Consider the following 22,441-nt stretch of genomic DNA (forward strand, 5'->3'; position numbering starts at 1 on the left):
GCAGTATAAAGCTAGAGCATTGTCATCTTTACCTTATAGCAATGACAAGTGGCAGTTGGGTGTTAAGCAAGCAGGTAACATGATCAGATGTGAATTTTAAAAATGTATATAATTATGATTGCAGAATAGACCATGGTTTTGGAAGGTGGGGCAGTAGGGAAAAGAGTTATAAGGTTATCACAGTATTCCAGGTACGAGATAATGACAACCTGACCCTGGGTAAAGGCATAGAAGAGAAGCAGAGTCAACAAATAGATTGGGAGTGTCATTCACACTGAGAAAGGTACAGTGGAATGATCACAGCTCTTTGGCTAAGAGTATACAAGATAGAGTAGTTCTCATTCTATGTTCACAAGAAGCATATTTCCGAGATGAACATCCCTATAACACATCAGTGTTCTATGGTACAGTGCTAAGCAATATGTGCATACATTACTATAGGATAGGGAAAGAGCCTTATATTCATGCATTGGTCCTACCTTTACAGTCCATTCCACGTTGTTCAATGAGTAACATAAAATTCTTATCATCAGAGTAAGGCAACTCATCATCCTCTGAGGTTTTTTCAGATGACTCAGTTATGTCATTAAGGTCATCCCTGAAATATATTTGGCTTTTAACCTATAAAATAAATAAAACTGTTTCAAAATGCCCTCAAAATATTTATAGCATATACTAAATACACATCAGTGGGAATTATCCATCTTTTTACATGAGCAAAAACACAGGTACTTCTTAAAATAACTGACTTTGGTTAAAAGGGCGCTTTTATGAATGGTTACCGCTGCTTTATCAAAGTCAATGTCTTTACAGCAAAAGATTTTCTGTTTTTTACCATGATCTTTTTTAAGGTATTTTCAACGACATTCTTGACAATTTACTTTTATAATACCTTGCTCTTTTCATTAAAGGTTTTCCTTGCAAGCCTAAATAAAAAAAAACCAAAAAATTCTGATCAGGCAAATAGTAAATATGTAAAATACAAAGAATATCTAAAACTTTTTTATGTAAAATCTCTGTGTTTGTAGTTTCTCTCTCTTATTTACAATGTTTACAGGTAATGTTTTTACAGGTGATGCAAAATACAATTTTTTTTACAAGGGGAAAAACTATAAATGGAAACGGTAGCACTATAGGACAAATGAAATATACTAGTATCAAAAAATTAAGTTTAAATCAAGCTTTCTGATAATCAAAGACAGAAAAAAACATGTTATTTGCAGTATTTGATAGAAAAATATGTATCTTGGGGTTTTCTCTCATCGCCCTTTTCAATACAAACACAGTTTTACTGGTACTAAAACCTATTTGATAAATATTACTTATGTAACAGAATCCCTTTTTTAATGATAACATTAGCTAGCCTTTTGGGGACATACTGTGCAAGTACTATGCACTATTCTAAACACTGTACATGTATTTAAGTCATTTAAATCCTCCCAGCAATTCTGTAAAGTAGGTAACATACTAGATATTTTATAAAGAAAGAAACTAGGCACAGAAAGGCCACATAACTTGCCCAAACACGTAAAACTGTTCAATAGCAGACTAAGCATTCAAACCCAAGAACTCTGGCTCCAAAACATGTGTTTCACAATATGCTATGAAAGTAATATTTATTTTCAAGTAATATGATAGCAGATGAATTCATATTATCTTTCCATTTCTGAATGTAAGTAATAATTTCTGAATCTTGCAATATTTTAAAAATAAGATTTTAACCTTGACATTTTTTTTAAGTTCAGTGGTACAACTGCAAGTTTGTTATGTATGTAAACTTGTGTCACAGCGGTTTGTTGCAGATTATTTCATCACACACGTATTAAGCCTAGTACTCATTAGTTATTCTTCCTGATCCTTTCCCTCCACTCATCCTCCACTCTCCACCTTCCAAAAGGTGCCAGTGTGTTTTGCTCCTATCAATGTGTCTATGTGTTCTCAACCATTTGGCTCTCATTTTTGAGAGAGAACATGTGGTATTTGGTTTTCTTGTACTGTGTTAAATTGCTAAGGATAATGGCCACCAGATCCATCCATGTTCCAGCAAATGACATGGTCTCAGTTTTTATGGCTACCTAATATTTCCTGGTATATATGTACCACATTTTCTATATCCAGTCTATGAGTGATAGGCATTTACTTTGATTCCAGGTCTTTGCTATTGTGAATATTACTGCAATGAACACATGCATGAGTCTTTATAACAGAATAATTTATATTCCTTTGGGTATATACCCAGTAATAAGATTGCTAGGTTGAATGGTACTTCTGTCTTTGAGGAAATGCCACACAGTTTTCCACAATGGCTGAACTAATAATATACACTCCCACCAACAGCGTATACACATTCCTTTTTCTGTACAACCTCACCAGCATCTGTTATTTTTGTACTTTTTTTTTTGAGACGGAGTCTCAGTCTGTCACCCAGGCTGGAGTGCAGTGGCGTGATCTTGGCTCACTGCAACCTCCGCCTCCCAGGTGCAGGCAATTCTCCTGCCTTAGCCTCCTGTGTAGCAGGGATTATAGGTGAGTGCCACCACGCCAGGTTAATTTTTGTATTTTTAGTAGAGACGATGTTTCACCATATTGGTCAGGCTGGTCTCAAACTCCTGACCTCGTGATTCATCTGCCTCGGCCTCCCAAAGTGGTGGGATTACAGGCGTGAGCCACCAAGCCCGGCCTGGACTTTTTAATAATAGCCATGCTTACTGGTATTGGATGGCATGTTAATAGCGGTTATGATTTGCATTTCTCTAACGATCAGTGAAGTTGAGCTTTTTTTCCATGTTTGTTGATCTTGTGTATGTCTTCTTTCGAAAAGTATCTGTCCTTGGCCTGGGGCAGCAGCTGACATCCGTAATCCCAGCACTTTGGGAGGCCAAGGTGGGCAGATTACCTGAGGTCAGGAGTTCGAGACCAGCCTGACCAACATGGCAAAAACCCATCTCTGCTAAAAATACAAAAATTAGCAGGGTGTGGTAGGCCATGCCTGTAGTCCCAGTTACTCAGCAGGCTGAGGCATGAAAATCACTTGAACCTGGGATGGGGAGGTTGCAGTGAGCCGAGATCACAGCACTGCACTCCAGCCTGGGACACAGAGCCAGACTAAAAGAAAAAGAAAAAAAGAAAAGTATCTATTCATGTCCTTTGCCCACTTTTTATGGGGTTTTCTCTTGTATTTAAGTTTCTTACAGATGTTAGATATCAGACCTTCGCCAGATGCATAGTTTGCAAAAACGTCTTCCCTTGTGGAGGTCGTCTGTTCAGTCTGATGACAGTTTCTTTTGCTGTGCAGAAGCTCCTTAGTTTAATTAGATTCCATTTGTCAATTTTTGATTTTGTTGCAATTGCTTTGGCATCTTCATGATGAAATCTTTGCTGGTGCCTATGTCCAGAATGGTATTGCCTATTGTCTTCCTGGGTTTTTATAGTTTCTGGTTTTACAGTTAAATCTTTAATCCATCTTGAGGTGATTTTTGTTTATGGTGTAAGGAAAGGGTGAAATTTCAATCATCTGCATATGGCTAGCCAGGTATCCCGGCACCATTTATTAAATACGGTCCTGTCCTTGTTGCTTTTTCTCAGGTTTGTTGAAGATCAGAGAGTTGCAGGTGTGTGGTCATATTTCTGGGTTCTCTATTCTGTTCAACTGGTCCATGTGTCTGTTTTTGGACCAGTGCCATGTTGTTTGGTTTCTGTAACTCTGTAGTATAGTTTGAAGTCAGGTAGTGTGATTCCTCCAGCTTTGTTCTTTTTGCTGAGGACTGCCTTGGCTATTCACACCCTTTTCTGGTTCCCTATGAATTTTAAAATAGTTTCTTGTAGTTCTGTAAAGAACGTCAATGGTAGTTTAATAGGAACAGCATTGAGTCTACGAAATGCTTTGGGCAGTATGACTTGTTTGTTTGTTTGTTTTTTTGAGATGGAGTCTTGCTGTTGTCAGCCTGGGCTGAAGTGCAATGGCATGATCTCTGCTCAGTGCAACCTCTGCCTCCAGGGTTCCAGCAACTCTCTTGCCTCAGCCTCCCGAGTAACTGAGATTACAGGCGCCTGCCACCACACCCGGCTAATTTTTGTATTTTTAGTAGAGATGGGGTTTCACCATGTTGGCCAGGCTGGTCTCAAACTCTTATCTTTGAGCAGTGTTTTGTAGTTCTCCTTGTAGAGATCTTTCCCCTCTCTACTTAGCTATATTCCTAGGTTTTTATGTTGTTGTTTTGGTGGCAATTTTAAGAGTTCATTTTTGGTTTGGCTCTTCACTATTGCTGGTCTATGGGAATGGTAGTAATTTTTGCACATTGATTTTGTATCCTGAGACTTTCCTCAAGTTGTATCAGCTTAAGAAGATTTTGGGCTCACACTATGTGGTTTTCTAGGTATAGGATCATGTCATCTTCAAACTAAGATAGTTTGACATCCTCTCTTCCTATTTGGATGCCTGTTATTTCTTTCTCTTGATGGATTACCCTGGCCAGAACTTACAATACTACGTTGAAAAGAAGTGGTGAGAGAGGGCATCTTTGTCTACTGCCACTTTTCAAGGAGACCGCTTCCAGCTTTTGCTCATTCAGTATGACGTTTGCTGTGGGTTTGTCATATATGGCTCTTATTATTTTGAGGTATGTTAGTTCAATAACTAGTTGAGAGTTTTTAACATAAATGTTGAATTTCATCAAAAGACAATTCTGAATCTATTGAAATGTGATTATCTCAATAATAAACAGAAATCCCGGGTTCAAGCGATTCTCCTGCCTCAGCCTCCTGGGTAGCTGAGACTACAGGTGTGTGCCACCACGTCTGGCTAATTTTTTGTATTTTTAGTAGAGACAGGGTTTCATCGTGTTAGTCAGGATGGTCTCGATCTCCTGACCTCATGATCCGCCCACCTCAGCCTCCCAAAGTGCTGGGATTACAGGCGTGATCCACTGTGCCTGGCCTATTGATTTGCACATGCTGAAACAACCTTGCATCACAGGGATGAAGCTAAATGCCCACATCAAAAAGAAAGATCTCAAGTTAACAACCTAATGTCACAACTAAAACAACTAGAAAGGCAGGAGGAAAATCTAGGTGAGTGAGTGACATTCTGAAAGCCAAGTGAACAAAGTGATATGGTGGAGAAAGTTCTCCATGGAGTCAAATATTGCTGACAGGTTAAATAAAATGAGATCTAAGAAATTATGTCTAGATGTATTACAGTGAAAAAATGACAAGCTTAAGAATAACAATTTTGGAGGAGCGGTGAGAGTGAAAGTTACGGCAGTGAGTTCAAGAGTGAATGGAAGGGAAGGTTGAGTCCATGAGTACAGACGGCTCAATTACAAGGACATCATACGTAAGTGGCATTATCGTGGATGACCTAATTTTCTTCTTGTTCAGCTGTATTTCCCAATCCTTTTATAATGATTACATAGTATGTTTTAACACCTTAAGCATTTTAAAAATTATATACATATGGCATTTTTATAAGCCAGACCATGGTATAAATGAATAAAGCCATAAAATCATAGAACTAGAAGTCCCCTTGAGCATTTCTAGATTATATGAAAGTGATTATCATTTTGCTCATGCTTATAAAGACCACAGAAAGACTAATCATTTCAAGGACAGTATTTCTTACTTGAGAAAACTCACCCAACTCTGAGACATTTTATACTCATCAAATACACAAAGCAATTAGTCATACTAAAACACTCAATTCTGTAACAAGAATAAAAAGTGACAATGCAAAAATAGCTTATTTTGAAACTTAATTTTTGTAAATTATACAATATGAAGTCACTATTGAAAAATACGGTGTGGTGCATACTTTTCAAAGGAAAAGTAATGACATGCATTGAGAGTGCCTCTAAACAGGAAATACACTGTATTGGCAGCACCTTGGTTTTAAGCACACAGGTCAGCAAATTAATAGTGTGTGCCAAATTCAGCCTACTACCAGTTTGTGTTTTTTTTTTGTAACAGTGAAATCTGTTCTTTTATTGAATGACAATGAAACCTATTCATTTATTGAATGACAGCAATTCATTTATTGAGTGACAGAGTGACACCTATTCATTTATTGTCTATGAAAGATGTTGGACTACAACAACACAGACCCTCTGGTCCATAAAGCCTAAAATTGTTACTATCTGGTTCTTTACATAAAAAGTTGGCCAACTCCTGGCTTGGTAGATCAAAGGTCCTTTGATATACTTCGATAATGTTTAGCAATATTGTAACTATTTATATAAAATATGGATCCCCATGTGCAATCCCTTGGCAATATTCAGATTATTATAAAGGTCCAATATTTGAGCACTTTTGCATTGAGAAAAACAACAATTTTATAACTAACGATTCTGTTGGTAACAAAGTAAAGTGCCAATGTAGCATGTAGCTTCCTTTTCTAACTCAGTAAACACTACAAGTATTAAGATCATACAGTATTGTATTCTGACAAAATTTGCTTAAGAGAATTGGTACTTGCAGAGTGGGGTACTACTATAAAGATAACCTGAAAACGTGGAAGAGACTGGAAGTAGGTAACGCACAGAGGTTAACAGTTTTGAAGGCTCAGAAGATGACAGGAAGATGGAAAAGTTGGGAATTTCCTAGCGACTTGCTGAATGGTTTTGACCAAAATGCTGACAGTGATACGGACAATGAGGTCCAGGCTGACATGGTCTCAGATGAAGATGAGGAAGTTATTGAGAACTAAAGTAAAGGTCACTCATGCTATACTCTAGCAAAGAGACTAGTGGCATTTTGCCCCGCCCTAGAGATCTGTAAAACTTTAAACTTGAGAGAGATGATTTAAGTATCTGGCAAAAGAGATTTCTAAGCAGAAAAGCATTCAAGATGTAACCTAGCTTATTCTGAAAAGCATTCATGTGGTCACAAAGATGGTTTGGAATTGGAACTTATGTTTAAAGGGGAAGCAACCATAAATGTTTGGAAACTTTGACGCCTGACTATGTCATAGAAAAGAAAAACCTGTTTTCTGGGGAGAAATTCAAGCCTCCTGCAGAAACTTTCATAAGTAACAAGGAGCTGAGCGTTAATAGCCAAGACAACGGGGAAAATGTCTCCAGGGCATGTCAAAAATCTTCCCAGAAGTCCCTCCCATCACAGGCGCAGAGGCCTTAGAAGAAAAAATGGTTTCTTGAGTTGGGACCAGGGCCCCGCTACTCTGTGCAGACCTGGGACATGGCACCCTGCATCCCAGCTGGTCCAGCTCCAGCCATGATAAAAAGAGCCAAGGCACAGCTCAGGCTGTTGCTTTAGAGAGTGAAAACCCCATGCCTTGGCAGCATCCATGTGGTGTTAGGCCTACAGGTGCACAGAACACAGGAGGTGAGGTTTGGGAACCTTTGCCTAGATTTCAGAGGATGTAAGGAAATGCCTAGATGTCCAAGCAAAAGTCTGCTGCAGGGGCAGAGCCCTCATGAAGAACCTCTGCTAGGGCAGTGCAGAAGGGAAATGTGGAGTTGGAGCCCCCACAAAGAGTTCCCAATGGAGCACTGCCTCAAAGAGCTGTGAGAAGACGGCCACCATCTTCCAGACCCCCAAAAAGGTAGATCCTCTGACAGCTCATACTGTGCACCTGGAAAAGCTGCAGGCACTCATCAGACCATGAAAGCAGCCACAAGGGCTGAACCCTGCAGAGCCACAGGGGCAGAGCTGCCCAAGGCCATGGGAGCCCACATTTTGCATCAGTGTGCCCTGGATGTGAGACATGGAGTCAAAGGAGATCATTTAGGAGCTTTAAGATTTAATGTCTGCCAAGTAGAGTTTCAGACTTGCATGGGGCCCATGGCACCTTTGTTTTGGCTAATTTCTCCCGTTTGGAATGGGAACATTTACCCAATGCATGTACCCCCACTGTATCTTAGAACTAACTAACTAGTTTTTGATTTCACAGGCTCACATCCTTGTCTCGGATGAGATATTGAACTTGGACTTTTGGGTTAATGCTTGACTGAGTTAGGACGTTGGGGGCACTGTTGGGAAGGCAGTATTGGTTTTGAAATGTGAAAAGGACATGAGATTTGAAACGGGCCAGGGGTGGAATAATATGGTTTGGTGCTGTGTCCCCACCAAAATCTCATCTCAAATCGTAATCCCTACCTGTCAGAAGAGAGACCTGGTGGGAGGTGACTTGATCATGGAGGCTGTTTCCCCCATGCTGTTCTTGTGATAGTGAGTGGGTTCTCACAAGAGCTAATGTTTTTAAAGTGTGGCACTTCCTTGCTCTCACTCTCTCCTACCACCTTGTGAAGAAGGTGCTTGCTTCTCCTTTGCCTTCTGCCATGATTGTAAATTTCCTGAGGCTTCCCCAGCCAGGAGGAACTGTGAGTCAATTAAACTTCTTTTGTTTATAAATTACCCAGTGTCAGATAATGTCTTTACAGCAGTATGAAAATAGACTAATACAAGATGTGTTATCAAACCAAATGCTTTAAAGATACTTTACTGGTGAAATAATCACTACACTATAAATGGAACTTCATTTTTATAAGAGGGTTGCATAGTACATTATTTTATGGGTATGACTATTTATTTCCTTTAATTAATAGACTTTTACACAATCTCAAACATTTTGATATGACAATGCTATAATGAAAGTTCTTACCATACATATGTATGCATGCAACAATTTCATATAAAGAAATAACTATATACACACACATATATATGTTGGCCTATTGCATGTTATATATATGATATACAAGATATACTGTATATCATATATGTAACAAATATATAATTAATGACCTTAACTGCTTGTGTGTATGTGTAAACTCATATTTTCCTGTAGAATCTAGACCCAGAAGTAAAGCTGTCAGGTTAACGAAATGACATATTTAAAATTTTGATGCTTGCTACTGAACTACCCTTCAATAAAGATTTACCAATTTCATTTAGCAACAGTGTATAAGAGCATGTCTTTCTTCATATTTGTCTAGTTATTTTTTAAATAAAACATCAATATGATTGGAAAGACCATATCTCATTGCTTCTTAATTTGCATTTTATGATTACCAGGCAAGGCAGAATATTCCTCATAAAAGTATAAAATTTGTTAATCGTAGATATTAACCCAAATTAGAATTCATTTTATAGTACAATTAACAATGATCTGCTGTTAAATTGCTACAGGATTACCTATCAAACTCGTCATTCTCCTCCTCGGGAAATTGATGATTATCAGGTTTTCTGTTCTTTATTTTGTGAATTAATTCATCAACATCATCATTATAATTGTCACTGTCATCAGCATGTACGTTTCTTGACACTTCCGTTTTCTTATTTCTGCATTTCTTCATTTTTTCTTCAACCTTCAATGAAAGTTTCATACTGAGAATAATTGTCATTATTTTATCCAATAGAAATAACTTTTTTGTGTTCATTCATTTAATCACTTGACTCAGTCTGTCATATTAGTCATGACATGATAAAATACCTTGTGCTTACTTTTTCATTATATATATGTTATATTATAATTTTTATTGAAATTCATATAAAGTCTGATTTATTTCTGAGTGAATAAAATTTTCAAAACTTTCAAAATGGGCCCATTCCAAATTTGTGCTTTTATTCCCACTGCTGTCTAATACACATTTTCACCCCCTGGTGCCCTTGTGATGAGCAGAAATAGAGAAATAAAAAGACAAAGCCATCAAATCTGTCCTCTTCTATCTCTACCTCCTGGAGTTTACACTAAACGGCCAGATTTAGAGGATGTGACATTGTGGGGCTTCAAGAACAGAAAGGAAGCTTTCCCCTTTCTGCGGTAAGCTTTCTTTTCCCACTGTCTTTTATTTTACTTTTTCCCTTTGGATCCTAGGATATCGAAAATGTGAAGGTGCTTGCTGAAGTACAAGAACCAAAATTTGAAACCACAAAAGAAGCAGAGTGAAACTGCTGAGATGCTACTTTAGAGTTCTGGAAAATGAGATGCTTCCCAAATTTCACATTCAGTAACCATGACATTTTATAGCTGGAGGATATACAGTGTAAGTAATTACCTACTTTGGCCCCATTATCAAAAAAGATTAAATGATTCATCTAAAGCCCCTGGCATTTTCTAGCATTTTATTGCACAATACCTGATAATACTGTTTCATAATGCTGAATCAGATAAATTACCGATGAATTCATCAAATTAATCAGAAGAATTAAAAGTGTAACTCTGGGAAAGTAACGTAATGCCTCAGAAGGGGCTGAGAGGTCTCATCTACTTTTACTTTTTAAGGTGAACATCACCAGATTTTTGTCCATCTTTAAAACTTGATGTACCGAAATCAGGTTTCTACTTTGGAGTCAAATACTAAATTTTTGGCTGAGAGTCCATGGTACTGACATAATAAAGTTATACATGCTAAAACGTATGCTCTATTAAACAAAATCACATTAAGATCTGCTTTAACAGAAACATGTGGAAGTTGTGATTAAAAAATAGATGGAGATATCTATATACATTTGTTTTCAAACATACTTAAGGTTGTCATGATGAAATTATAAGCCTTAACATTGAGTTAAATGGATCAACTTGCACACCTGAAAGCACAACATACAGATTCCTTTGCCCATGAATATTTGTTCCAACTCTCAAGGACAGATACATTTTTATAGCACTTCTCAGTCATTGTTTTTTTCGCACTGATTTCCCACTTTAAGTAAGTGCAATTCATCTTTAAGTCAATAAGGAAAAATTAAACCCTAGAGCTTATTAAATTTTTAAGCAATTTCCTATAGGCTAACCCTAGTTTACAAGTGTCTATATCCATGATATATGAATAGATTAGTTTTTTCCCAGTCCCTATTGCCACTTGTAAAATGGACAGACAGACTTGGGTTGATTAAGTAATGAACATTATAGAATGTTTTCCTGAACTCCTATCATTTAAATTGAGAAATAATCTATTTCTACACACAATTATGTATATAGATAACCCGATTTTACATAAGAGCTTTTCATAAGTAAAAAAATTAGAATGCACCAAATAATTGGTCAAGAGAAAAAAAAACGAGTAGCAGCAAGTGACCCTATAAATCTTTCTGAACTTTTCTTTTTTCTTTTTAAGAAGAGCTGTGAGAAGACAGCAACCATCTTTCAGACCCCAAAAAGGTAGATCCACTGACAGCTCATACTGTGTACCTGGAAAAGCTGCAGGCACTCAACATCAGACCATGAAAGCAGCCACAAGGGCTGGAACTCTAGTTGTAATATGCGTGCCTCATTCTTAGGTCTTTGTATATTGTGCTGTAACTATTCTTCTAGATGTACTTTTGATGCTCTGTCACTGTGTGGTGGTGAAGAATGCACATTTTCTAATCCAAGTTCTATTCTTTTATAGTTATTTGTACTGTAATTATGATATAATGTTTTCTGGAACAAGTTCTGTATTGGTTTTGTATTCTTATTAAGTGTCTGTAACAACAGAAACACTATGGTTTTTTTTTCCTCACATACTTAATTTCTCTGGAGCAGGTAAGCCACAAATCTAAAAGGCTTGTTGGATCACTAAACTGAGGCACATTTCTGATGTCCAATTTGCAATTAATGTTATGTTGGTGATTTTTTCATCATGTACCTATTAACACTCTCGGTCTTCTTTCATTTCAATGGTAACTACTTCTGGGTTCCTTGCTTTTGTACTTTTTGTGTCATTATAAAATTCTCCTGGTCTATGTTAAAACCATGTTCTGTGTCTGGTTTGTTACTATTTTCACAGTATACTTTATTTTCATTTAAATAAAAATCAGAAGATGACTGGCAAGCAAATAAATGAGATCAAAAGACATTTATGAGGCTGCACTATTTTTAAACAGGAAATATTAGGAATACATTAGATGAACACTCCAGATACATCTTTTCCTGACAATCAGGTGCATTATTTGTCAAATTTGAGGGTATTTTCTTTAAGTTTGCTATTCCTGTAGAGTTATCATGGAGTGGCTCTTCCTAAAAACGAGGCAGCAGTTTTGTATTCTTCACAAATTTCACCCAAATTCTGCTTTAACTCAATTTTGATGAGTTTTAAAGTTTTTTTCCACCTCATTTGTCTTGTTTGATCCACATTTTCCTCATACTTTTGCACATAAGGCAGTCTTGTTATTACAATACTTGTTCACTTCTGTTTGTTGAGACATTTTTTGCAGATGTGAAAGTGGAAGATTATGAGTTTTGTTTGTCAGATGTCTTTTCTGTCAGGGTATATGTTTTAAGGATAACTTTGTCTTTAAATAATGAAGTACGAAAAAATGAAAATTTAACTGTTAAATTTCTTAATCTATGTTTACCTAATCCCAAATTACTGTCTTGTAACTAAAAAGTGAAAAAAAGTTTGCATAAGCCTAAAATATAAGAAAAACACAAACTATCAAACTTTACTTTGACAGTGTTTGGAGTAACATTAATTCATCGTGTGATAGATTTACTGAAAATGAAAATAAGAGATTATTTTTAGTAGTATAAAGGCATCTTCACTTAAAAAGATTTTTTCTCACTGTACTGGAAATAGTGATATCCAAATAGTGCACATTTGAGTGTTTTTTCCAAAGATTACTAACTGGTGAGTAGGCAAACTTTAAATTATTAGGAATAAAAATCAACACCAATCAAAAGAAAAGCAAATTCTTACATTTTAATTCAAATTATATACTGTAATATGATAGTGTTATATAGCTAAATAAACTATAGGCTTAAGTCAAGTTCTAATAAATTTTCAGGTCCACAAATGACAGTTGATTTTAAAAATTTAACAATATTTGCAGATTTCCTATGTTGAAATAAATTGGGAACATTTTTGCTTGAACCCAAACACCAAAAGTGCCATTTTGCAAGGTCTGATTCTCTTGATAGGTAGAGTTGGGTTGATTTTATGACCCCATTCTGCCCTGAACATAGATATTGAAATTAGTAAGAGATCACAATGGAGAATACGTTTTTAATCTTGGTATTAGTCACCAGTAATATAAAACTGCCAATTTTGGACCATTGGCAATGATTTCTTCTTTAATAGGAATCCAACTCAGCAGCCATCACTGTTAAATTATTCATAATTTTTATTGCTTAAAATTATAATTCAATATTTGATATTACCTTTTTATTATATTAGGTTATAAAAATGGAACAGCAAACAATACTCAGGAACTTTGTGCATCAGTTCCGAGGTTAATATTAGCTGTAAATCACTGTAGATTCTTAGAACACTTTAAGTTTTATAAACAGTTAAAATGTTATTAAAATTAACTATTAAATTATATTCAATTGATTCTAAAAGGCTAGTCCAAAAGTAGTTTCATTTGGATTATGCTACATTACCAAAGAAAACCAAAAATTTGAAATTAAATTTTTACATACCTGTGGCTGGCTACTTTCACATTCTTCAAGCCTTTCTTGCCGTCCCTCTGATGTCATTTCTAAGTCTTGTTCTGCTCACGAATCCATACATTTGGTTAAAATAAACTACTTAGAGCAATTAGATAAAAACTTTAGTCTTTATAAAAATAGAAAATAACATACATTTTTATTTTATAAATTGAGAATTTTAATGAAGCTTAATCTTTAGCGATGTATCTACTTCTTAAGAATTACTTCTACTTCTCCAAAACTTCAACAAACTACTTGGCAAGACACAAGACGTCACCAGATTCAAGCCATAGACCAATATCTCAAAGATTCGTTCACAAATGAATCCACCCAATATAAATGAACAAAACCATCAGAAAAACAAAATTTGAAAATCCAGTATTAACAGATAAACTAACACTATATATTGTTCTTTACTTCCTAATATTACCTTTATAATAACACACTAAACCTGCTTCTCATTATGAGTAACTTCCAATATGACTGTTACTGCTTATACCTTCATCCATATAAACCCCGTTCATTATATCTGACATGTTTTCCTCTATTATTCTGACAAATTTCATTTTTCAACAGCTGTGTAAACTCTTCTTTGATTCTGGCTCTTTCCTCAGATAAACAGTTTTATATAATACAGGTTTCATAAAACATGCAGTTAAGGTTTCAAAAGGGAGTTTATGTTTTAACTGACTATAACTAAAATAGAAAGTGGGGATTGGTGGATGACCTTGAGTCTTCAGGAATGAGATGGCGGTTCTCTGGAGACTGAGTACCCTTTGCGGTGCCCAAGGAGGCCGAGCTCTGTTGCTGCAAACCCCAGTGGTCAGACCTGCTCATATCTCAGCATTACTTCAGAACCGACCTACCCCATAATGGTGTGGAGTGCAGTACATTGGCTTGTCACCGAGCCACCATTCAGGTTCCCAGGTTGCGTCTCTCCACTGGACTAGTGAGAGAGTCCTCAGTGTTTTGCTCCTGGGCCTGCTTCCAGCTGCTTATTTGAATCCTTGGCTCTGTGACCGACTCTACTCCTGGATGCAACCCTCACTCTTCATAGTTACTGGGGCCTTGGACAAGTTGTTACTATGTTCATGGGGATGCCTTGCAGAAAGCTCCAAGGCAGAGCTTCTGGCACTTTCAGCTTTAACCTTTGCTGGACTTTGCTATTTCAACTATCATGACGCGGGCATCTGCAAAGCTGTTGCCACGCTGTGGAAGCTCTGACCTTTCTGACTTAATACTTTGAAGAACTGATGTATGCCTCGTTGCCTCTGCTTTGTCATGCCATTCAACTCACAATAAGGAAGAAATAACAGGGTAAATCCATTGGTGGACAGCCTTTTTCTCTTAATCACAAGACTGTTTTCCAAATTTAATATTTGAGGAAAATGTTTGAGAGGAATTATGACTAAGAAATTGTGAGACTGAGTTTTGTATTGCAGTGAGTTAATGGGGTTGCCTCCCAGCTTCTCATAAGAGTCACAGTATAACTAAACATGATATGAGCTTTTGCCTTTTATCAGTCTCTTAAAGAGAATTCAGCTTTCTTACTATTAATACACGATCAAACTTCTGTTTTTGCCCTGGGAATAATGGACAAAGGGAAATACTGTTAATTCATGAATAAAAACGTTGCAGAGTGTTCAGTTTTTGAAACCTTCCCTCTCTATTCAGTAGATACCACCAACTGATGGTTACATATACTAGGGAAATTTTAAAATTAGGAAATGCTGATATCTCACATTATGAATTTCTAAATCTTAGGAAGAAAAGCTTGGAGTGCTTCTGAATATAGAGAAGTTCCATTTAAGGGCAAGGTTCCCCATGTAGACATATCAAAATATTACAAATTCTAAACTGAGACTCAATTCTCAAATGTGTTTTACTTGTTCTGAAACAATCTGTCCATGAATATGAAACTATAAGTAATACATTGTTATTTTCCCACTATGGGAATCTCTAATGTGAAAATGTATTCTATGAATTGTTTTTAAATAAAATGTTGTATAATTAAAAAAAGAAAAGTACACATATTCCAAAATGAACCTAATGGCTTGCAAAAAAAAAGTGTTTTTCAGTAAGAATAGCAAATCATGACCCTGAGAGGATAAATGTCAAAGCTTATGAGAGAGTGCTGTGGCATATCTTTAATGCAACACATCATACTTAATTATACCATTATCCTACATGTATTTTTAAGTTGTGGGGCTGTGTGGCAGAGCATGTGTCCTACCTCAAAGAGGCAGCTCCTGGTCTGTTCTGGTAATGGTTGCTGTACTTTTACTATAATGTGCTGAGCCTAGAGTTGGGCTATTCGATTATTATTATAATAATCTTTTAGCTAATGGTAACAGAGTGTCTTCTTCTAACAAAATTGATGTTATCATGACAATTAACTAGCAGATAGAACAAATCTCACCCTAATGAAGTAAATATATCTCATTTTATTTCCACTTGGGGGGGATTAAGTCAATACTAGTAAGACATTCTTGGTATAAGAATATGTAACATGGCCTGTGCTTCTCAATAAGGAATTTATTTTCTGACTTCTCTACACAGTAGGTATCTTTAAAAAATAACATCCTGTTAGTATTGGTACAGTTCTTATTGATGTTTATTCATGGTACCAGAAAGGTCTCACTGAAATTCTTATTTTAAAGACAGTTACTTTTTGAGTGACACAAATCACTATGTCAGAGTTGATCTCTGAACAACACAGGTTTGAACTGCAAGGGTCCACTTATCTGCAGACTTTCTTCTGCCTTTGCCACCTGAGATGGCAAGATCAATCTCCCTCCACCTTCTACTCCTCCTCAGCCTAGCCAACTTGAAGACTCTGAGGATGAAAAGCTTTATGATGATCCACTTTCCACTGAATAAAAATATATTCTTTCGTATCAAAATGCAGTAAATACAATTACTATTTTAATACTGATATGAAAAACTTTACCAAATACATTAAATTCTTAAGAGTATATCAAACAATATCAGAACTTTAATTACACACTTTTAGTTTGTAAGCTCTACAAAACTCTTATTAAGCTTCTAATTAAAGAAGAAAAAAGTATTTATGAAGTGAGGACAGTATAACTCAGTAAATTAACTCATGTAAAGTTGACATAATGGAAAATGATCTGACTCATAATAGGACCAACGGGTATTTGTTCTTGAACAAGTCGCTTCTCTTAGGCTCAATGTCTTCTTCTAAAGAATGAAGGTTTTACTACCTTATTCACTAGGTTATTATAAACGTTTAATGAAATCACATTTTAATGTGCTCAGAGAAAATAGTAAAGCAATGCAATAATTTGTTTTTGAACCTTTTTTGCTGAAATTATTTTGGAATCCCAAATGAAACCCAATGTGTATTTTCCCATATGTTCTAATATTAAAATGTTATGATCTTTTGAAAATGTTGTTAAGTCCTAATTTTGCTTGTTATTTGCTCTATTATTTGTAGCTTATGATTCAGGACATCTTAACTATTGCACAGTTTGTAACTAAATTGATAAATAGATTGTCTCATTAAAATAGATAACATGATTATCCATTGTTACTTATGTCATCAATCACACCAAAGGCAGAAAGCTAACAGATGTCAAGACCTGGCTTGGACTACTACTATTTTTCCTCTATAGACTCTAACTCTGAACCAGCAGATCTTTGTTAGAATGATGCTTCCTCTCCATGGTCATCTCCAACTGACATGGAAGACAAAAACCCTCATATTTTTGAAGTGTCATGAAGGAGATGCAAGTGGTTATTCTCTCATTTCTGAGATACATACTAACAATATATTTGCACACAACACACCACGAGTTACTCAGCTCCATTCTCATTTCATAGATTACCTTACCCCAATGTTTTTGTAATGAAAATGTGTAATTTCATTATTGGCTAGCACCTGTTTTGCTTTGACTCACACTGTTTTCTGGGAACTTGTCAGCAAACTAGTCAAATGGCCTTCTTGTAACTGTGTAAAATATGGACTGCTTCACAGATTAGTGTGTCATGCTTATGCAGGGGCCATGCTAATTTTCTCTGTATTGGCCCAACTTTAGCATATGTACTGCGAAGCAAGCACAAAGCCCTACTTTTATAAATGGATGCTGTTCAGTCATGGATGAAGCTTGGCTCTGTTCAGTCCAACTCACCTACTTGAGACTGAGATAATTCTGACTAATGGCTTCCTATGACGTAATATTTGAAGATATTTTAAAAACTTCAGGTAGAGAAGCAAGTGGGCTGGGAGATTTTTATTATTATGGAAAACAGATCACTCGAGGGGCCAACCACAAGTTGGTGCCCACTGCAGATAACATGGGACCTTCCTCTATCTAAGAAAAGCTGCTACATAAGATATAAAGGGGCCTGGGGTAAAAATCTGGTAATAAAGAAGAAAAAGCTTTGGTATCTTCCTGCAACACTATCTGAACATCTCTAACAGCTTAGAACTATCCCAACTAATATTTGCTAGAGAGAAGACAAACAAGGGACTCACAGAATAACTTACCACGAAGGTCTAGGATTCCAGGCTAAGATGTGGGCTCCACATGAGGTTTTGAGTATGGGGGGAAGGGTCAATTTGCTCACTACGTGTGTGGGTAAAGGTAGGATGTCCAGCAGCCAGAGCAGGGTACTGGTGCTTTGGAAACAACGGCTGGGCATATAAGCATATTTAGGTGAACTGTAAGTTGTGACTTGGAAGCCCATGTATAGATTACTATAAAGACTGAGGATCTGAATCAGAAGGGGCATCCTGGTGGCAAAGGTCAATCTTTACCAGACTGCAGGAGCAGTTTCAATGGCAAAAAGCAGTATCAGAATCCATAGAAAGAGCAGAATAATTAGAATGTCCTTTCCCCCTCGACCGCCCCCCACTGACTTGTAAAACATGATTGTCTTCTTCAGACTTAGGGAACCTCTTAGGTTCTTGAAAAATTCAAGGTGGAGGGTATAGGAGATAGCTCCCAGGAGATAGTCCGACATTTTCTGATACACTGGACATTTCAAGACTCATAACTAATTATAAAAATCATTTTATCCCATGCGTAGGGGTTATACTTGGAATGAAATGGAAAACATTAGGATCCCTAAGCATAAAAGTCTTAAGAGACTTGAGTTAAAGAATCCTACACTCATTGCTACTTCTAACTTGCCTAGTCTTATGCTTGATTTCTGGCTGATGAAGTGGACTAACTCACTGCCACTCCAAAACTACCTGAATCAAACTATGAAATCTCACATGATGTATAACATGCAATGGTTACAATTACTTTAAACCTCAATTTAGTGTTCACTAGCCTTTTAAACACTTACCCTTGAAAGTTAGAAGCAACAGCGTAGTCTTCTGCAGTCCATCCAGATATATCTTGGCAAAAGACATCAATATTGTGCTGAAGAAGCTGGTAGACTATACTTGTTGATCCATTACGAGCAGCAAGTATGAGGGCTGTTCTAAAATGAGAGAGATAATTTCATGCTTAGGAACTTTAGCAAAGTTATGTTAAAAGCTAAATTTATAAACTTTACCAATTTAATATGCCTGTCCATGCAGAATTAACCAATTATATGTACTAATAAACACAAACATCTTGGGTGCTCAAGGGTTCATCTTTGTAAATTGCCACCAAAGCCAAACAGAAGGAACAACAAGGAAGCTTCTTGTCCCACTGGGATATGACATAGCAGAAGTTGCTAAAGTAAAGTCCTTTGATGGGCAGAATACTATGCTCAGGTCACTTATCTAAAGTAGCTAAAAATTTAAGTGAAAAATTATCCATTTCTTCCCTAGTCTGATATAATATGTTGTAATTCAAAATGGGTGTGGGGTCAGTAAGAGCTATCTGCAGGTTTAAAACAATAATAATAATGCTAATAATAACCATAGTAGTTTCAGTTAATAATGCTGATAATCATATGCGAGGCACTGGATTAAATGCCATATATACATATATTACACACAACTAGCCTTGAAGGATATATTATTATCCTCTTTTTTCATAAAAGAAAACATACCTGGTGATAAGTAATGTTCCCAAGGTCACACATCTAGCAAGCAGAAAAGCTAAGAATTAAACCCAGTCTTGTGTGAATCTACAGCCTATCTCTTTTTTTTCTCATTGTCACCCATGGCTTGTAGTCATTAAAAGAAAAGTTTACCCAGTTGAAGCTATCTTTTTTCTCTCTGCCCATACTAATTAAAAATAACATCAAAATACACTAGAAGTAAAAAGAAGAAAAAACCCAATGAACCCACAGTATCTGGCAATAGCAATTAATAGTCACTTAGGAATAACCTGACATTAATATTCTTGAAAGAAAGCAAGCTAAAGCAAAGAGTCATCTGAAAGACAAAATGATTTTCAACTCTATCTTTAACATAGTATTTTTAAAGGAAAAGCATGTAAGAAGCAGAGGTTGAAACTACTATAAAAGAGTTAAGCAATTTCAATATTGAGTCACAAAGTAAACTAAAAGTTGAAGTCTACACTTTTAAAACAAGTAAAACCAATATGAAATCCCTTTAGTTAATATAAGATCATATGACTCAAAGTATCACCTCATCCATCAACAAACATCAGTCAATATAGTAAGAGAAGACAAATCCTGCAATCCACTATTTTTTATGTTGCTCAGTCCAAATAATTGTTTTTCTACGTGATGACTTGGTGCTGGTATTTCTCTCTATCCCAATAATAGTAAGTTAATCTTATCAATTTAATATTTCTGACAAGTGACTGTTACCACTCTAGAACGCCACTCAGGTTTAAAAATGAACAAAAAAAGAACTATTGTACCTTCCAAAATTATCTGTTGCAGTTAAATCTGGCTTTTTCTTCAACAAAAATGCCACCATTTGCTCTTTTTTCCTATTTACAGCGAATAAAAGTGATGTATGTCCACCCTGCAAAACAGCAAAAACAATTTATAATTCACAAAATTACGTACTTCCCAACTGAACTGAAAACCTTATGTTAAGATCCTATGAACTTAAACATGAAGCAGAAAGTAAATAAAAAGCAATCCCTTCCTTCTCACTCCACTGTGCTTGCCCACATGCTGCTCCTTCCCTTTCAGATAGATACCCCTCCTAGGGTGTCTGGAAGGCACAGTAGCAGACTGGAGCACATGCCTCACATAAAGGGATAACCGCTGCACAGCATACTGAACAGTGATATGAGCTCAAGGGAATCCAGATGTGATCCTTTAAGAGAAGCCTGAAATCTAGACACGTGTATGAGTTTCCTAAATTTTACATGTTGACACAACTTATGGAAGTAAACTAAACTAAATCTATGGGACACATTTAGACTACAGACCTCGTGTTTTCATATTTGTTATGTATGTATTTTTAAATAGTTGTACGTAAAGCAAATATTTGCATGTAATTATTTCCTTCTAGTTTCAGATGTTTTACTAAAAAAAAATCATATGTCAACGGTAAAACAAATATACTTGAAATACTTTGAAAAGAACATTGGTTGATCATACCTGGCTTCTTGCTTCAATATCTGCACCATATGCAAGCAGTTTCCCTGCCATTGATATATTCTCATTATCAATGGCATAGTGCAGAGCAGTGTTGCCATACATATCTCTAACATTTGGGTCGGCACCATGTTCCAGCAGGATGGATGCACAAACTTCTTCTTGACATTGTACAGCCTGTCAGTATTAGACCAAGAAATAGACTGTAAATTCTAGGAAATCTTCCACAGGATTCACCAACTAGTTACATTTCAATTTTATTCTGTGAATTTAAATTAAATCCATCCCATGCTGAAAGAGTTGGCTACCATATACCTTGATCAGAGCTGTCCTGTTTTCACTGTCAGTGAGGTTAAGCTGGCATTTTCTGGCCACCAAGTCAGCTACCACTCCTGGACGGCGATGGGCACACGCCAAATGTAGAGCAGTCCTATGAGAGTGAGAGGTCGTTTTAGGCAATTGTAGTGCACAGTCCCAAAACATACAACGACGCATGTAATTGTAAACATCAAATAGTATGTTATCCCTCTGCCTTCAGAACAAATAGTTACTTTTCTTGTGAAGAAAGGCAAGGTTTCCACATCCCAGGTGCTGCTGAGCCTGCCAGAGTAGAAAGCCCAGTGCACTTGGTGACAGCACTCACCCCACCCCCACCCCCACCCTTGCATCCTACCCACATCCTACCCAACTCTAGCCCCCACCAGTCCCCTCACTCCATCCAACCCCCACCCCATCCAACCCTCACTCCACTCAACTCCCCACCAGTCCCTCACCCAACTCTACCCCCCACCACAGTCCCCCACCCCACCCACCCCCACACCAGTCCTACACTCCATCCAACCCCCACCCAACTCCACTTCCCACCAGTCCCCCACCCAACTCTACCCCCACCACCGTCCCCCCAACATCCAACGCCCCCAGCCACTCCCCACCACAGTCCCCCACCCCATCCCACCCCCCACCAGTCCTCCACCCCATCCAACCCCCACCCAACTCCACCCAATCTACCCCCACCACATCCCCCAAAACCCAAACCCCACCACACCCACATCCCCCAGTCCTCCACCCCATCCAACCCTCACTCCACTCCCCACCACAGTCCCCCACCCCACCCACCCTCACCTGACTTCCACCTCACCCATGCCTTCACTCCGCACCGTATCTCCCCCATCCCGAAACCAGGAACAGGGGCTTCTCCCATATCCCCAGGCCTCCTTCCGCAGCCCCCAGCGCCGGCTTCCTGTTCCCCTTACCTGTTCTTCTTGTCCCTGTCGTTCACGTCATTCAGCCTGAGCAAGATGCTCTCCATCACCTTGTTCAGGTCACCTGCGATGGCAGCTTTGTGGATCATGCCCAGATCCTTCTGCCGGACTCGGTACCCAGGATTTGAGAAGCCATCCTTGCCACGATTCTCCCTCCAGGTAGCCATGCGCCTCCTGCAGGCCCCCAGGAACGACTCCCTGACCCCCATCCTGAAGCCAAAGATCTTCTCCCAGGCTGAGGGACGGCTTCAAGACACCTCAGCTCCCACTCGTTTTCTGCCGCTCTGGAGCACAGCACCAGCACGTAACCAGGTCCAGCCGCAACCTC

General features: G+C 37.5%; 1 protein-coding gene, 1 non-coding gene and 1 pseudogene across 2 annotated transcripts in view; 1 reads left to right on the forward strand and 2 right to left on the reverse strand.

Annotated features, from left to right (window-relative positions):
• ANKRD62 (ankyrin repeat domain 62) overlaps positions 1 to 22,435 on the reverse strand; it is a 34,094-nt gene extending 11,659 nt beyond the window's left edge. Inside the window, 11 exon segments of the mRNA XM_032152825.2 lie at positions 480 to 621; positions 893 to 926; positions 9,148 to 9,320; positions 13,352 to 13,425; positions 16,276 to 16,280; positions 17,265 to 17,291; positions 18,644 to 18,817; positions 20,161 to 20,267; positions 20,855 to 21,028; positions 21,167 to 21,281; positions 22,105 to 22,435. Of these exon segments, the coding sequence (XP_032008716.1) occupies positions 480 to 621; positions 893 to 926; positions 9,148 to 9,320; positions 13,352 to 13,425; positions 16,276 to 16,280; positions 17,265 to 17,291; positions 18,644 to 18,817; positions 20,161 to 20,267; positions 20,855 to 21,028; positions 21,167 to 21,281; positions 22,105 to 22,322 (1,243 nt within the window). The 5' untranslated portion in view covers positions 22,323 to 22,435.
• Positions 14,103 to 14,584, forward strand: LOC116468752 (succinate dehydrogenase [ubiquinone] cytochrome b small subunit, mitochondrial-like; annotated as a pseudogene).
• Positions 17,339 to 17,444, reverse strand: LOC116469960 (U6 spliceosomal RNA). The gene has a single exon (XR_004248410.1). It is a non-coding gene; the product is annotated as a U6 spliceosomal RNA (small nuclear RNA).
• Positions 22,436 to 22,441: the final 6 nt, after the last annotated feature.

This window comes from Hylobates moloch, unplaced genomic scaffold (genome assembly GCF_009828535.3).
Source record: "Hylobates moloch isolate HMO894 unplaced genomic scaffold, HMol_V3 SCAFFOLD_5, whole genome shotgun sequence".
Lineage (NCBI taxonomy): Eukaryota > Metazoa > Chordata > Mammalia > Primates > Hylobatidae > Hylobates > Hylobates moloch.